Source organism: Oncorhynchus tshawytscha, linkage group LG09 (genome assembly GCF_018296145.1).
Source record: "Oncorhynchus tshawytscha isolate Ot180627B linkage group LG09, Otsh_v2.0, whole genome shotgun sequence".
NCBI lineage: Eukaryota > Metazoa > Chordata > Actinopteri > Salmoniformes > Salmonidae > Oncorhynchus > Oncorhynchus tshawytscha.
In genome coordinates, this window is record NC_056437.1 from 18,521,764 (window position 1) to 18,535,697 (window position 13,934).

The 13,934-nt window shown below is 47.0% G+C and overlaps 1 protein-coding gene across 1 annotated transcript in view; it reads left to right on the plus strand.

The window, feature by feature from the left end:
• tnksa (tankyrase, TRF1-interacting ankyrin-related ADP-ribose polymerase a) overlaps positions 1 to 13,934 on the plus strand; it is a 158,061-nt gene that overhangs the window by 130,213 nt on the left and 13,914 nt on the right. Inside the window, exons 7-16 of the mRNA XM_024431113.2 lie at positions 65 to 131; positions 898 to 1,084; positions 1,281 to 1,402; positions 1,479 to 1,570; positions 1,675 to 1,753; positions 4,289 to 4,460; positions 4,887 to 4,966; positions 5,994 to 6,139; positions 7,320 to 7,485; positions 10,752 to 10,971. Coding sequence (XP_024286881.2) covers positions 65 to 131; positions 898 to 1,084; positions 1,281 to 1,402; positions 1,479 to 1,570; positions 1,675 to 1,753; positions 4,289 to 4,460; positions 4,887 to 4,966; positions 5,994 to 6,139; positions 7,320 to 7,485; positions 10,752 to 10,971 — 1,331 coding nt within the window. The remainder of the gene's footprint in view (positions 1 to 64; positions 132 to 897; positions 1,085 to 1,280; positions 1,403 to 1,478; positions 1,571 to 1,674; positions 1,754 to 4,288; positions 4,461 to 4,886; positions 4,967 to 5,993; positions 6,140 to 7,319; positions 7,486 to 10,751; positions 10,972 to 13,934) is intronic.

A 13,934-nucleotide genomic window follows, 5' to 3' on the forward strand; every position in this document is an offset into this window, starting at 1 on the left:
ACAGATATACAAAGTCTGTTTCGTATGTGAATGAATGTTGTCTATGTGTGCCTCTCACCCTCAGGGGTCTGGTTCCTCTCCATAATGCCTGTTCCTATGGTCACTACGAAGTGACAGAGCTGCTGCTGAAGGTAAGAAATGCAGCATTTCTACTCCCCTCTGCTGCTTTGTGTGTGTCCTGGCATGCTTGTTATGGTGTGGCTGTGGAACTCAGTTGGTAGAGCATGATGCTAGCAACGCCAGGACAGTGGGTTTGGTTCCTGGGACCACCCATACTTAAAATGTATGCACGCTTGACTGTAAGTTGCTTTGGATAAAAGCCTCTGTTAAATGGCATATATTATGAAAGTGCGAATCCTTTAGCTCAGAGGCTATAGAGCCCTCAAATTAAACTCTGGACCACGAAGCCAGTTCCACTGATTTTTTTCTCCATTGTTCCCCTCAAACCAGGGACTGATTTTAGCCCTCATAATCAGGTTGAACAGGAAACCAGCAGGCTCCGGACCTCGTAGGGTCAGAGTTGAATAGCTCTTGTATAGTGGGTCCTCAGAAAGACGTTATTTTATCAGGTGTTTTCAGAGGGATTCGTAGCAGCTCTGTCACTGTCTGAAAAACCTGTCTGGGTTCCTTTGACAGAACACTCAGACTTTTTTCACTTCTTGTCTGAGTTGGTCTTTAAGTCTCAAGACTGACTGGCTAGTCTACGGGAAGCCCTCATCACTCACCTGATGTTTGATGTCAGTGCTGCGGTAACACCTGAGCCGTAACGCCTCAATGAAAAGTTCAGCGAAATCTTTGCTCTTATTGGACTAGTTTCAAAAAACATTTTCACCTACCTGCCACTTTCTTTCCTTTACAATATCGATTGTGTCTAACACCCCTCTCTGTTTCCTGTAGCACGGAGCGTGTGTTAATGCCATGGACCTGTGGCAGTTCACCCCTCTCCACGAAGCTGCCTCGAAGAACCGCGTGGAGGTGTGTTCTCTGCTGCTGAGCCACGGGGCTGACCCCTCCCTGGTCAACTGTCACGGGAAGAGTGCTGTGGACATGGCCCCCACCCCAGAGCTCAAAGAGAGACTCACCTGTGAGAACAGCATCTTCTCTCACACACTAACACACAAACACACACACTGTCACACAGGCCCACACAATACACTCACATGCATACCAACATGGTCACACTGGTATTATAGTTTGTCCCTCCAATAAAATGTTTTGGGTTGTGTGTGTAACTGTTTGGATGACATCATCTTTCTCTCCGCCCTGTGTGTGTTCTGTAGATGAGTTTAAGGGTCACTCTCTGCTCCAGGCAGCGCGGGAGGCAGACATGGCCAAGGCCAAGAAGACCCTTGCTCTAGAGATTATCAACTTCAAACACCCACAGACCCACGAGACGGCACTGGTAAGACACACACACTACACACACTACACACACCACACAGGGCTACAGTGTTAAATGAACTCCTCTTGTGTTGCAGCACTGTTCAGTGGCCTCTCCTCACCCCAAGCGGAAGCAGGTCACAGAGCTGCTGTTACGTAAAGGTGCCAACGTCAACGAGAAGAACAAGGAGTGAGTGTCTTCCTGTTTACCTGACCTCTGTCTGACCTCATCCCCTAACCACTTATGTCATGACTACGTGGACTCAAACCTGTGGGTGCGTTTTGTCGCTGCAGCTTCATGACTCCTCTACATGTGGCTGCTGAGAGGGCACACAATGACATCATGGAGGTGTTGCAGAAACATGGAGCAAAGGTACAGTATTTACCTCACCCATCCATCCATCCATCCCTTCACCCATCCTCACCCATCTATCCATCCCTTCACCCATCCATCCCTTCACCCATCCTCATCCATCCCTTCACCCATCCTCACCCATCCATCCATCCCTTCACCCATCCTCACCCATCCATCCATCCCTTCACCCATCCTCACCCATCCATCCCTTCACCCATCCATCCATCCCTTCACCCATCCTCACCCATCCATCCATCCCTTCACCCATCCTCACCCATTCATCCATCCCTTCACCCATCCTCACCCATCCATCCATCCCTTCACCCATCCTCACCCATCCATCCATCCCTTCACCCATCCTCACCCATTCATCCATCCCTTCACCCATCCTCACCCATTCATCCATCCCTTCACCCATCCTCACCCATCCATCCACCCATCCTCACCCATCCATCCATCCCTTCACCCATCCTCACCCATCCATCCCTTCACCCATCCTCACCCATCCATCCCTTCACCCATCCTCACCCATCCATTCCTTCACCCATCCTCACCCATCCATCTCTTCACCCATCCTCACCCATCCATCCATCCCTTCGCCCATCCTCATCCATCCATCCCTTCGCCCATCCTCATCCATCCATCCCTTCACCCATCCTCACCCATCCCTTCACCCATCCTCAACCATCCCTTCACCCATCCTCACCCATCCATCCCTTCACCCAGACGGGCAGGTTCAATGGAAACACCTAATCCGAGTGTAAATCTGAGCCATTTGATTGAACCCAAACCCTGGGAGGCATGATGTTTCTCTAACTAACTACCCAAAGACAGAGAGTTTTGTCTTCCCAGTGTCGGGTGGCAATCTGAAGTCACCTGTTTTGGAGCTGAATCGCGTATAGTATTACTTAACGCACCAACAGTCCGGACAGTGGGAAAAGACTGTCTGGATCTGAGAGCTCCATCAGATAAGAATGACCTAATGGATGGAGTGTTCAGAGCCTGCCATTCCCCCTGAAGATCTCACCTTAACAGGCTGTCCTCTGATGCAGGCCTGGGGCAAGACACACACCAGGTGTACACTGTTTAAAGCCAGACAGCCACTAAAGAGAATCCTCTTGATATCTTTCCTTGATAGATTTATTTCAATAGTGTCAGTGTTGTATGTTTTCTATTGCTTTCTAAAGAAACACGGCCGAGACAGACATGAGAGGCTCTGTGGTGCTTTTGACAGCAGCGTTCGTTGAGCAGATATCCAGAAAAGAGAAGCCTCTACACACAGTGGTCCTTTAACTGTCATGTCTGGCTTGTCCTTCCAAAGTCATGAGTGCAGGTAGCTATCCCCCACAGAGACCCAGCACTAGTTAGCTGGGTAGGGAGCATGACAGAGGGAACAGACATCCAAAGTAAACAGTATTCACCTCAGCCATCCATCCCTTCAGCCACCCATCCTTAGCAATCCATCCCTTCAGCCACCCGTCCTTAGCAATCCAGCACTTCAGCCATCCATCCCTTCAGCCACCCATCCTTAGCAATCCAGCCCTTCAGCCATCCATCCCTTCAGCCATTCACCCATCCTCAGCCATCCATCCCTTCAGCCACCCATCCTTAGCAATCCAGCCCTTCAGCCATCCATCCCTTCAGCCACCCATCCTCAGCAATCCAGCCCTTCAGCCATCCATCCCTTCACCCATCCTCAGCCATACATCCCTTCAGCCATCCATCCCTTCAGCCATCCTCAGCCATACATACCTTCACCCATCCTCAGCCATACATCTTCACCCATCCTCAGCCATACATCCCTTCAGCCATCCATCCCTTCAGCCATCCTCAGCCATACATACCTTCACCCATCCTCAGCCATACATCCCAGCCATTCCCTTCAGCCATCCATCAGACCTTCACCCATCCTCAGCCCATCCCTTCAGCCATCCATCCCTTCACCCATCTTCAGCCATCCATCCCTTCAGCCATCCTCAGCCATACATCCTCAGCCATCCTCAGCCACCCATCTTCAGCCATCCTCAGCCATCCATCCCTTCAGCCATCCTCAGCCATACATCCTCAGCCATCCATAAACAGCAGCACGTGCCTGACTGCCTGCCTGGCTGGCTGAGCAGTTAACACAGTCAAGCAGTGCCTAGTATTGGAGTTTTGCTACTGTGCTCAGATCAGTGTGTCTGTGGGGAGCAGGGCTGTGCTGTGTTGTTCTAAGCAGAGCCTCCCCTTTCATTGGAGTTGAATCAAATGAGGACATCCCAGGAGCTAAGAGAAACGGAGATGGTGCTGAATAAATAAGTCTGTCAGGAAGCAAACTTAGACATGCATGCTCTTATAGACACATATACATTTTCATATGCAGTAGACCTCCCAAAAATGCTCACACACACACACACACAAAATGGATGTGCACGCAAACACACTCCCAGTTCCTGCTCGGGGCTGATAGTCTCTGAAGAGCTCTAGCAGCCTTAGGGCTCAGCTGGGGAAAATTCACTCACAGCACAGCTCAATCCCCACAACCCCTCTCCTCACTCATTCCCTGTCTCCCAGATGAATGCACTGGACACCCTGGGGCAGACAGCCCTGCACCGTGCTGCCATGGCAGGACATCTCCAGACCTGCAGACTGCTGCTGAGCTACGGCGCAGACGCCTCCATCCTCTCACTACAGGGATTCACCGCCTCACAGATGGGCAACGAGGCCGTGCAGCAGATACTCAGTGGTACGGAGAGACAACAGAGAGAGAAGGAGAGAGACAGCAAGAGAGAGAATATATGTGTGGGTCAGTGGAGGCTGCAGAGGGGAGGACGGCTCATAATAATGTCTGGAAAGGAACTAATGGAACGGCATCAAACACATAGAACCCACATGTTTGATGTATTTGATACCATTTCACTGATTTCTCCAGTCATTACCACTAGCCTGCCCTCCCCAATTATGGTGCCACCAACCTCCTGTGGTGTGGGTTTGTGTTTATTTACCTTTATCTCCTCTCCATTCTATTCAGGCAGTCTTTGTCGGTTCCATCGCTGTGTCTTCCATGGAAAGCGACTGTGCAGTGACAGAGTGACCTTTCTGCTGGCTGGGGTTGTGTTGTTACACTGAGACACTGGTTGGTGATTATGTGATGTTCTTTTTTCTTGCCCAGAAAATGTACCTGTGAGGAACTCTGATGTAGACTATCAACTCCTGGAGGCAGCTAAAGCTGGAGATCTGGACACTGTGAAGGTAGGATTTTCATTTAAGTGTGTGTGCGTGCGTCTGTGTGGTCCTTACTCGCTGGCATAGCTAGCTGACTCACAAGAAAAAGAAGGCTAATACATGACATGCACAGGACCCATTGATATGGAAACTGTTATTGGATTTCTACTACTCTTTCTCTTGGTATGTGAACTCACTGGACTGCATCACCTTCAACTCCCAACCTGCACTCAGGGGTAGACGTAACATAGTAAATGGACATCTGGGACACTCCATTAGTATATGTTATGTTTCTTATGGTATGTATTAATTTATGGATGTCCATCATTTCGTATATGTTAAGAATTGCCATTCGTACAATATGTTACAAATTATTTTGTATTTTATAAATTACAATTATTTTGATATGTTACAAATTATGTGGTATTTTACGAATTACAATTCTTATATGTTACGAATTGTAATTCATACAGCGAATTATATGTTACGAATCCAATTTGATGTGGCTAACAATAGCTTGGTGGCTAATGTTAGCTAGGCTAGGAGTTAGGATATATGGTTAGGGTTAAGAGTTAGGTTAAAGGGTTAAGGGAAGGGTTGGCTAACATGCTAAGTAGTTGCAATGTAGCTAAAAAGTAGTAAGTATTTGCATTAGCTTGAATGCTAATGTTGTCTGTGATTAAGTTTTGAACGCGCAAACTTTGGGTTGATACCCCACTTCTGTTTTTGCCTTAAGTAACCTTCAGTCATATGTAACCACACCAAACATAACATATGACTGTATCATACTAATTTGAGTGTCCCGGATTTATGTTTACCATGTTACGTCTAGTCTATGAGACCAGGCTGCAACTCAAGATATTGTGAGAATGTTTTGAAAACGTGCCATTTTCACCTCTGCTGCTTTTTCAGGTTTGATTTGATCTGCCTGTGCTGCTGTTAACTGAATGTTAGAATGGAAACGGAGTGTGTTTCTCTTTTTCCACTCTCACTCTCTCTGCAGACTGCTTTGCTGCTGTAATGTAAACGTTTCTCTCTCTCTCTCTCCTTGCAGTCATTGTGCTCTCCACAGAATGTGAATTGTCGGGACCTGGAGGGTCGTCACTCCACTCCACTGCACTTCGCCGCCGGCTACAACCGTGTGGCGGTGGTGGAGTACCTGCTGCATCATGGGGCCGACGTCCACGCTAAAGACAAGGGGTGAGTCTTTGGCTGACTTGATGGCTAGCTGGCTGACTGACTATCTGTCTGGCTGGTTGGCTGCCTGGCTGACTGACTATCTGTCTTGCTGGTTGGCTACCTGGCTGGCTTACTATGTGTCTGGATGGTGGTTGGCTGGCTATCGGTCTTTCTTTCTCCCTATCTGTCTGTGTGTCACTGTCTATTAGCTCAGAAATCTGCATGTGTCTGTCTATCTCCTATCTCTACAGTGCTTTCATCTTCTCTGCTCCACCACTCCCCTGATGATATAGAATGTTATGTCTGTCTATGGTAGAAAATGACAAGATTATGTTGTAAAATACTGTTTGTGCATCGAATAAGGATTCTCTGTACTCATCTTTGTCTGTGTGGACTGAGTTGGGCCTCTGGGGCTTGGCGCTGGAAATTGATTTATGTTGGCTTGGTGATAAAACCTACAGCCTGCATCCCATAGATTGAATTGGTATTTGTGTACTATGAGGTACCAGGGAGGAGATGTCTCTGGTCTGGATAGCTGATAACAATAACCTTGTCTTGGGGGCTAAACCCTGGTTTCTATACAATTAGAACAGTCTTCACTGCAGATACTATCTGATGTGAATTATTCATTTCTTTAATACAAATCCTAACCTTTTGACCCGTTCCACACATCTGTTGTTTGTCACGTATTCAGGAGCACGTGTCTTAACTATAAAATGCCGTGGCTCAGTTCTGCTCATTGGGTTCTCAGCGATCACCTCCGGGCGATTGTTGACCAGCTCCATTATTGCAATAATGAATCTCTCTCTCTCTCTCTCTCTCTCTCTCTCTCTCTCTCTCTCTCTCTCTCTCTCTCTCTCTCTCTCTCTCTCCGCCCCTTCTCTCTCTCTCTCTCTCTCCGCCCTTCTCTCTCTCTCTCTCTCTCCGCCCTTCTCTCTCTCTCTCTCTCTCCGCCCTTCTCTCTCTCTCTCTCTCTCTCGCCCTTCTCTCTCTCTCTCTCTCTCCGCCCTTCTCTCTCTCTCTCTCTCTCCCGCCCTTCTCTCTCTCTCTCTCTCTCCGCCCTTCTCTCTCTCTCTCTCCGCCCTTCTCTCTCTCTCTCCGCCCTTCTCTCTCTCTCTCTCTGCCTCCCCATCTGTCTCTCTCCATTGATGTATCTCTCTCCGTCTCTTTCATCCATCTCTTTCTCTGTCTCTCTCTACAGAGGTCTGGTGCCCCTGCACAACGCCTGTTCTTATGGTCACTATGAGGTAGCTGAGTTGCTGGTGAGACATGGGGCGTCGGTGAACGTGGCAGACCTATGGAAGTTCACTCCTCTCCACGAGGCTGCAGCCAAGGGCAAATACGAGATCTGCAAGCTGCTCCTCAAGGTACTGTACACAACTGAACTCAGGCCTGTGGGACTCTACAACAGAGTTTGTCATTCAAAATATCTCTGGAGGCTATCACGTGTTCTCAACCCCTGTCTCTGTCTCTCTCTCGGTCTCTCTGCGTCTGTGTCTCTCTTTTTTTGAGGGCTTTATTGGCATGGGAAACATAAGTTAACATTTCCTTTTCAAGTGAAGTAGATAATCAACAATACAAATTAACAGATAACATTGCACTCACAAAAGTTCCAAAAGAATAAAGACATTTCCAATGGCATTATGTTGAAATAGTTAAAGTACCAAAGGGAAAATATATAAACATAAATACGGGTTGTATTTACAATGGTGTTTGTTCTTCACTGGTTGACCTTTTCTTGTGGCAACAGGTCACAAATCTTGCTGCTGTGGTGGCACACTGTGGTATTTCATCCAATAGATATGGGAGTTTATCAAAATTGGGTTTGTTTTCAAATTCTTTATGGGTCTGTGTAATCTGAGGGAAATATGTGTCTCTAATATGGTCATACATTTGGCAGGAGGTTAGGAAGTGCTCAAATTTTATTTGTCACATACACATGGTTAGCAGATGTTAATGCGAGTGTAGCGAAATGCTTGTGCTTCTAGTTCCGACAATGCAGTAATAACGAGCAAGTAATCTAACTAACAATTCCAAAAAAAACTACTGTCATACACAGTGTAAGGGGATAAAGAATATGTACATAAGGATATATGAATATGATATCGAGTACAGTATATACATATGAGATAAGTATGTAAACCAAGTGGCATAGTTAAAGTGGCTAGTGATACATGTATTACATAAGGATGCAGTCGATGATATAGAGTACAGTATCAACGTATGCATATGAGATGAACAATGTAGGGTAAGTAACATTATATAAGGTAGCATTGTTTAAAGTGGCTAGTGATATATTTACATCATTTCCCATCAATTCCCATGATTAAAGTGGCTGGAGTAGAGTCAGTGTCATTGACAGTGTGTTGGCAGTAGCCACTCAATGTTAGTGGTGGCTGTTTAACAGTCTGATGGCCTTGAGATAGAAGCTGTTTTTCAGTCTCTCGGTCCCAGCTTTGATGCACCTGTACTGACCTCGCCTTCTGGATGGCAGCGGGGTGAACAGGCAGTGGCTCGGTGGTTGATGTCCTTGATGATCTTTATGGCCTTCCTGTAGCATCGGGTGGTGTAGGTGTCCTGAGGGCAGGTAGTTTGCCCCGGTGATGCGTTGTGCAGACCTCACTACCCTCTGGAGAGCCTTACGGTTGAGGGCGGTGCAGTTGCCATACCAGGCGGTGATACAGCCCGCCAGGATGCTCTCGATTGTGCATCTGTAGAAGTTTGTGAGTGCTTTTGGTGACAAGCCGAATTTCTTCAGCCTCCTGAGGTTGAAGAGGCGCTGCTGCGCCTTCCTCACGATGCTGTCTGTGTGAGTGGACCAATTCAGTTTGTCTGTGATGTGTATGCCGAGGAACTTAAAACTTGCTACCCTCTCCACTACTGTTCCATCGATGTGGATGGGGGTGTTCCCTCTGCTGTTTCCTGAAGTCCACAATCATCTCCTTAGTTTTGTTGACGTTGAGTGTGAGGTTATTTTCCTGACACCACACTCCGAGGGCCCTCACCTCCTCCCTGTAGGCCGTCTCGTCGTTGTTGGTAATCAAGCCTACCACTGTTGTGTCGTCCGCAAACTTGATGATTGAGTTGGAGGCGTGCATGGCCACGCAGTCGGGGTGAACAGGGAGTACAGGAGAGGGCTCAGAACGCACCCTTGTGGGGCCCCAGTGTTGAGGATCAGCGGGGAGGAGATGTTGTTGCCTACCCTCACCACCTGGGGCGGCCCGTCAGGAAGTCCAGTACCCAGTTGCACAGGGCGGGGTCGAGACCCAGGGTCTCGAGCTTGATGACGAGCTTGGAGGGTACTATGGTGTTGAATGCCGAGCTGTAGTCGATGAACAGCATTCTCACATAGGTATTCCTCTTGTCCAGATGGGTTAGGGCAGTGTGCAGTGTGGTTGAGATTGCATCGTCTGTGGACCTATTTGGGCGGTAAGCAAATTGGAGTGGGTCAAGGGTGTCAGGTAGGGTGGAGGTGATATGGTCCTTGACTAGTCTCTCAAAGCACTTCATGATGACGGATGTGAGTGCTACGGGGCGGTAGTCGCTTAGCTCAGTTACCTTAGCTTTCTTGGGAACAGGAACAATGGTGGCCCTCTTGAAGCATGTGGGAACAGCTGCATGCTCTGAGGGCGCGCGGCTGGGGATGCCGTCTGGGCCTGCAGCCTTGCGAGGGTTAACACGTTTAAATGTCTTACTCACTTCGGCTGCAGTGAAGGAGAGACCGCATGTTTCCGTTGCAGGCCGTGTCAGTGGCACTGTATTGTCCTCAAAGCGGGCAAAAAGTTATTTAGTCTGCCTGGGAGCAAGACATCCTGGTCCGTGACTGGGCTGGGTTTCTTCCTGTAGTCCGTGATTGACTGTAGACCCTGCCACATACCTCTTGTGTCTGAGCCGTTGAATTGAGATTCTAGCTTGCTTAAGGGGCAGTTCTCCAGGTTCATCTCTCTGTAGGTGATGACTTTGTTTTGGAAGGTTTGGGTTTCTCTCTCTCCTTAAATACCTTTTACAGAGGTACTGTAGAAAGTTTAGTAATTTAATTTTATCACATGCTGATGCCCATTGGTAGTTAAAGACTGTTTATTACGGCTGAATAATAGACAGGAAAAACACTTGTGTTTTATGGCTTATTTTCATTACACCTCTGGTCATGATTTGATCACTGGAGAGAGAGAGAATGGGGAGAGAGCAGGATGTGTTCCTTCTCATCGGCGTTAAGCAGGGCCAGTTTATGTCTTATCAAATATGTGAAACATGTGTATCTGGCTGTAAACTGAGGAGTTATTTTTGATCGCATTAGCATATAAAAATGCTAAGAGCTGCTGGAGCATCTAACTTCCCACCTCATAGTTAGTGTTCCATTAAACTTGATGCACATCACAAGAATAACCCTGCTGAATAAATCACTTTTTTTTAGATTCTGAGTTATTTCAGAAGTTCTTATCACACGCTTTCTCAACCCGTCTCCCTCTGTTTCTCACTTTGGCATTCAAGAAACCAGCAACCATGTGTTCACCAGCCCATATTCACTGCAGCAGCCAAGAGGCACAGATTTCCTAGGTTTCATGTCAATTAAAGCTATACTCACTGCTGTCTCTTAGCAATACATGACAAGCCCCTCTGCTGGTTCCCTCAGCATGGGGCAGACCCGACCAAGAAGAACCGTGATGGAAACACTCCTCTGGACATGGTGAAGGAGGGGGACACGGACATCCAGGACCTGCTGAGAGGAGACGCTGCCCTGCTGGATGCTGCGAAGAAGGGCTGTCTGGCCCGTGTCCAGAAGCTCTGCAGCCCAGAGAACATCAACTGTAGAGACACACAGGGACGCAACTCCACCCCCCTGCACCTTGCAGGTGAGACTGGTCACCAAGACATAGCCAGGGGTACATACAGACCCACCCAGTTTGACTTCTGTTTCTAAATATCAAGTTCTGTTAACAAATAACAGCTGGGTGAAAGGAACTAACAGTCACAGTAGGGAATAGGGAACAGCCCCAGCCTGGGACAACAGATGGGTGAAAGGAGCTAACAGTCACAGTAGGGAATAGGGAACAGCCCCAGCCTGGGACAACAGATGGGTGAAAGGAACTAACAGTCACAGTAGGGAATAGGGAACAGCCCCAGCCTGGGACAACAGATGGGTGAAAGGAACTAACAGTCACAGTAGGGAATAGGGAACAGCCCCAGCCTGGGACAACAGATGGGTGAAAGGAACTAACAGTCACAGTAGGGAATAGGGAACAGCCCCAGCCTGGGACAACAGATGGGTGAAAGGAACTAACAGTCACAGTAGGGAATAGGGAACAGCCCCAGCCTGGGACAACAGATGGGTGAAAGGAACTAACAGTCACAGTAGGGAATAGGGAACAGCCCCAGCCTGGGACAACAGATGGGTGAAAGCCCCAGCCTGGGAACAGATGGGTGAACAGTCACAGTAGGGAATAGGGAACAGCCCCAGCCTGGGACAACAGATGGGTGAAAGGAACTAACAGTCACAGTAGGGAATAGGGAACAGCCCCAGCCTGGGACAACAGATGACCTGACACCATGTTTTACTATAATATAAAGAAAAAGTGCCAGTGCTCTGTCAACAGCACTAAGTGCATATTATGGGATGTATTTGGTTACAAAATCCAACTTTTTAGATATAATGTTAATAATATGGTAGAGAAAGACCCCACGGAACGATTCAGAACATGAACGATCATATTTGTCTTGGTAAAATGTATTTTATAACAAAAGGATGAGATGTGAAAGTACGTCACTAAAGAGCGTTTTCACCCAGTCTGGGCAGAGTGGATGGACACCCTACAGTATGACCTCTCTAGGTGGCAGAGGAGCAGCATAGACTCCCCTCATCTCACACACACACAATCTATTTTTATTTATTTATTTCACCTTTATTTAACTAGGCAAGTCAGTTAAAAACTCATTCTTATTTACAATGATTGCCTACCCCGTCCAAACCCTCCCCTAACCTGGATGACGCTGGGCCAATTGTGAGCTGCCCCATGGGACTCCCGATCACGGCCGGGATCAAACTCGGGTCTGTAGTGACGCCTCTAGCAGTGCCTTAGACCGCTGCGCCACTCAATTTCTGCCACAGCTTGTTTTCATAGTTAACTTTCAGACAGCACAGGAGAAATGAAGATGGGATGTATGGTGACTCAGTGGTGGTTCCTGCTTGTATGGCTCCCTGCACAAACTCTCTTTTTTTATCCAGACATTTGGAACAACACATAAATAATCATAACATTTAAAACTCTATAAATATGAATACAAAAATAAGACTCATAAATATCAAAAAGAAGTAACAAAGACCAATAGAAACAAATTGTAGTATGTACAGTGCCTTGCGAAAGTATTCGGCCCCCTTGAACTTTGCGACCTTTTGCCAAATTTCAGGCTTCAAACATAAAGATATAAAACTGTATTTTTTTGTGAAGAATCAACAACAAGTGGGACACAATCATGAAGTGGAACGACATTCATTGGATATTTCAAACTTTTTTAACAAATCAAAAACTGAAAAATTGGGCGTGCAAAATTATTCAGCCCCTTTACTTTCAGTGCAGCAAACTCTCTCCAGAAGTTCAGTGAGGATCTCTGAATGATCCAATGTTGACCTAAATGACTAATGATGATAAATACAATCCACCTGTGTGTAATCAAGTCTCCGTATAAATGCACCTGCACTGTGATAGTCTCAGAGGTCCGTTAAAAGCGCAGAGAGCATCATGAAGAACAAGGAACACACCAGGCAGGTCCGAGATACTGTTGTGAAGAAGTTTAAAGCCGGATTTGGATACAAAAAGATTTCCCAAGCTTTAAACATCCCAAGGAGCACTGTGCAAGCGATAATATTGAAATGGAAGGAGTATCAGACCACTGCAAATCTACCAAGACCTGGCCGTCCCTCTAAACTTTCAGCTCATACAAGGAGAAGACTGATCAGAGATGCAGCCAAGAGGCCCATGATCACTCTGGATGAACTGCAGAGATCTACAGCTGAGGTGGGAGACTCTGTCCATAGGACAACAATCAGTCGTATATTGCACAAATCTGGCCTTTATGGAAGAGTGGCAAGAAGAAAGCCATTTCTTAAAGATATCCATAAAAAGTGTTGTTTAAAGTTTGCCACAAGCCACCTGGGAGACACACCAAACATGTGGAAGAAGGTGCTCTGGTCAGATGAAACCAAAATTGAACTTTTTGGCAACAATGCAAAACGTTATGTTTGGCGTAAAAGCAACACAGCTCATCACCCTGAACACACCATCCCCACTGTCAAACATGGTGGTGGCAGCATCATGGTTTGGGCCTGCTTTTCTTCAGCAGGGACAGGGAAGATGGTTCAAATTGATGGGAAGATGGATGGAGCCAAATACAGGACCATTCTGGAAGAAAACCTGATGGACTCTGCAAAAGACCTGAGACTGGGACGGAGATTTGTCTTCCAACAAGACAATGATCCAAAACATAAAGCAAAATCTACAATGGAATGGTTCAAAAATAAACATATCCAGGTGTTAGAATGGCCAAGTCAAAGTCCAGACCTGAATCTAATCGAGAATCTGTGGAAAGAACTGAAAACTGCTGTTCACAAATGCTCTCCATCCAACCTCACTGAGCTCGAGCTGTTTTGCAAGGAGGAATGGGAAAAAATGTCAGTCTCTCGATGTGCAAAACTGATAGAGACATACCCCAAGCGACTTACAGCTGTAATCGCAGCAAAAGGTGGCGCTACAAAGTATTAACTTAAGGGGGCTGAATAATTTTGCACGCCCAATTTTTCAGTTTTTGATTTGTTAAAAAA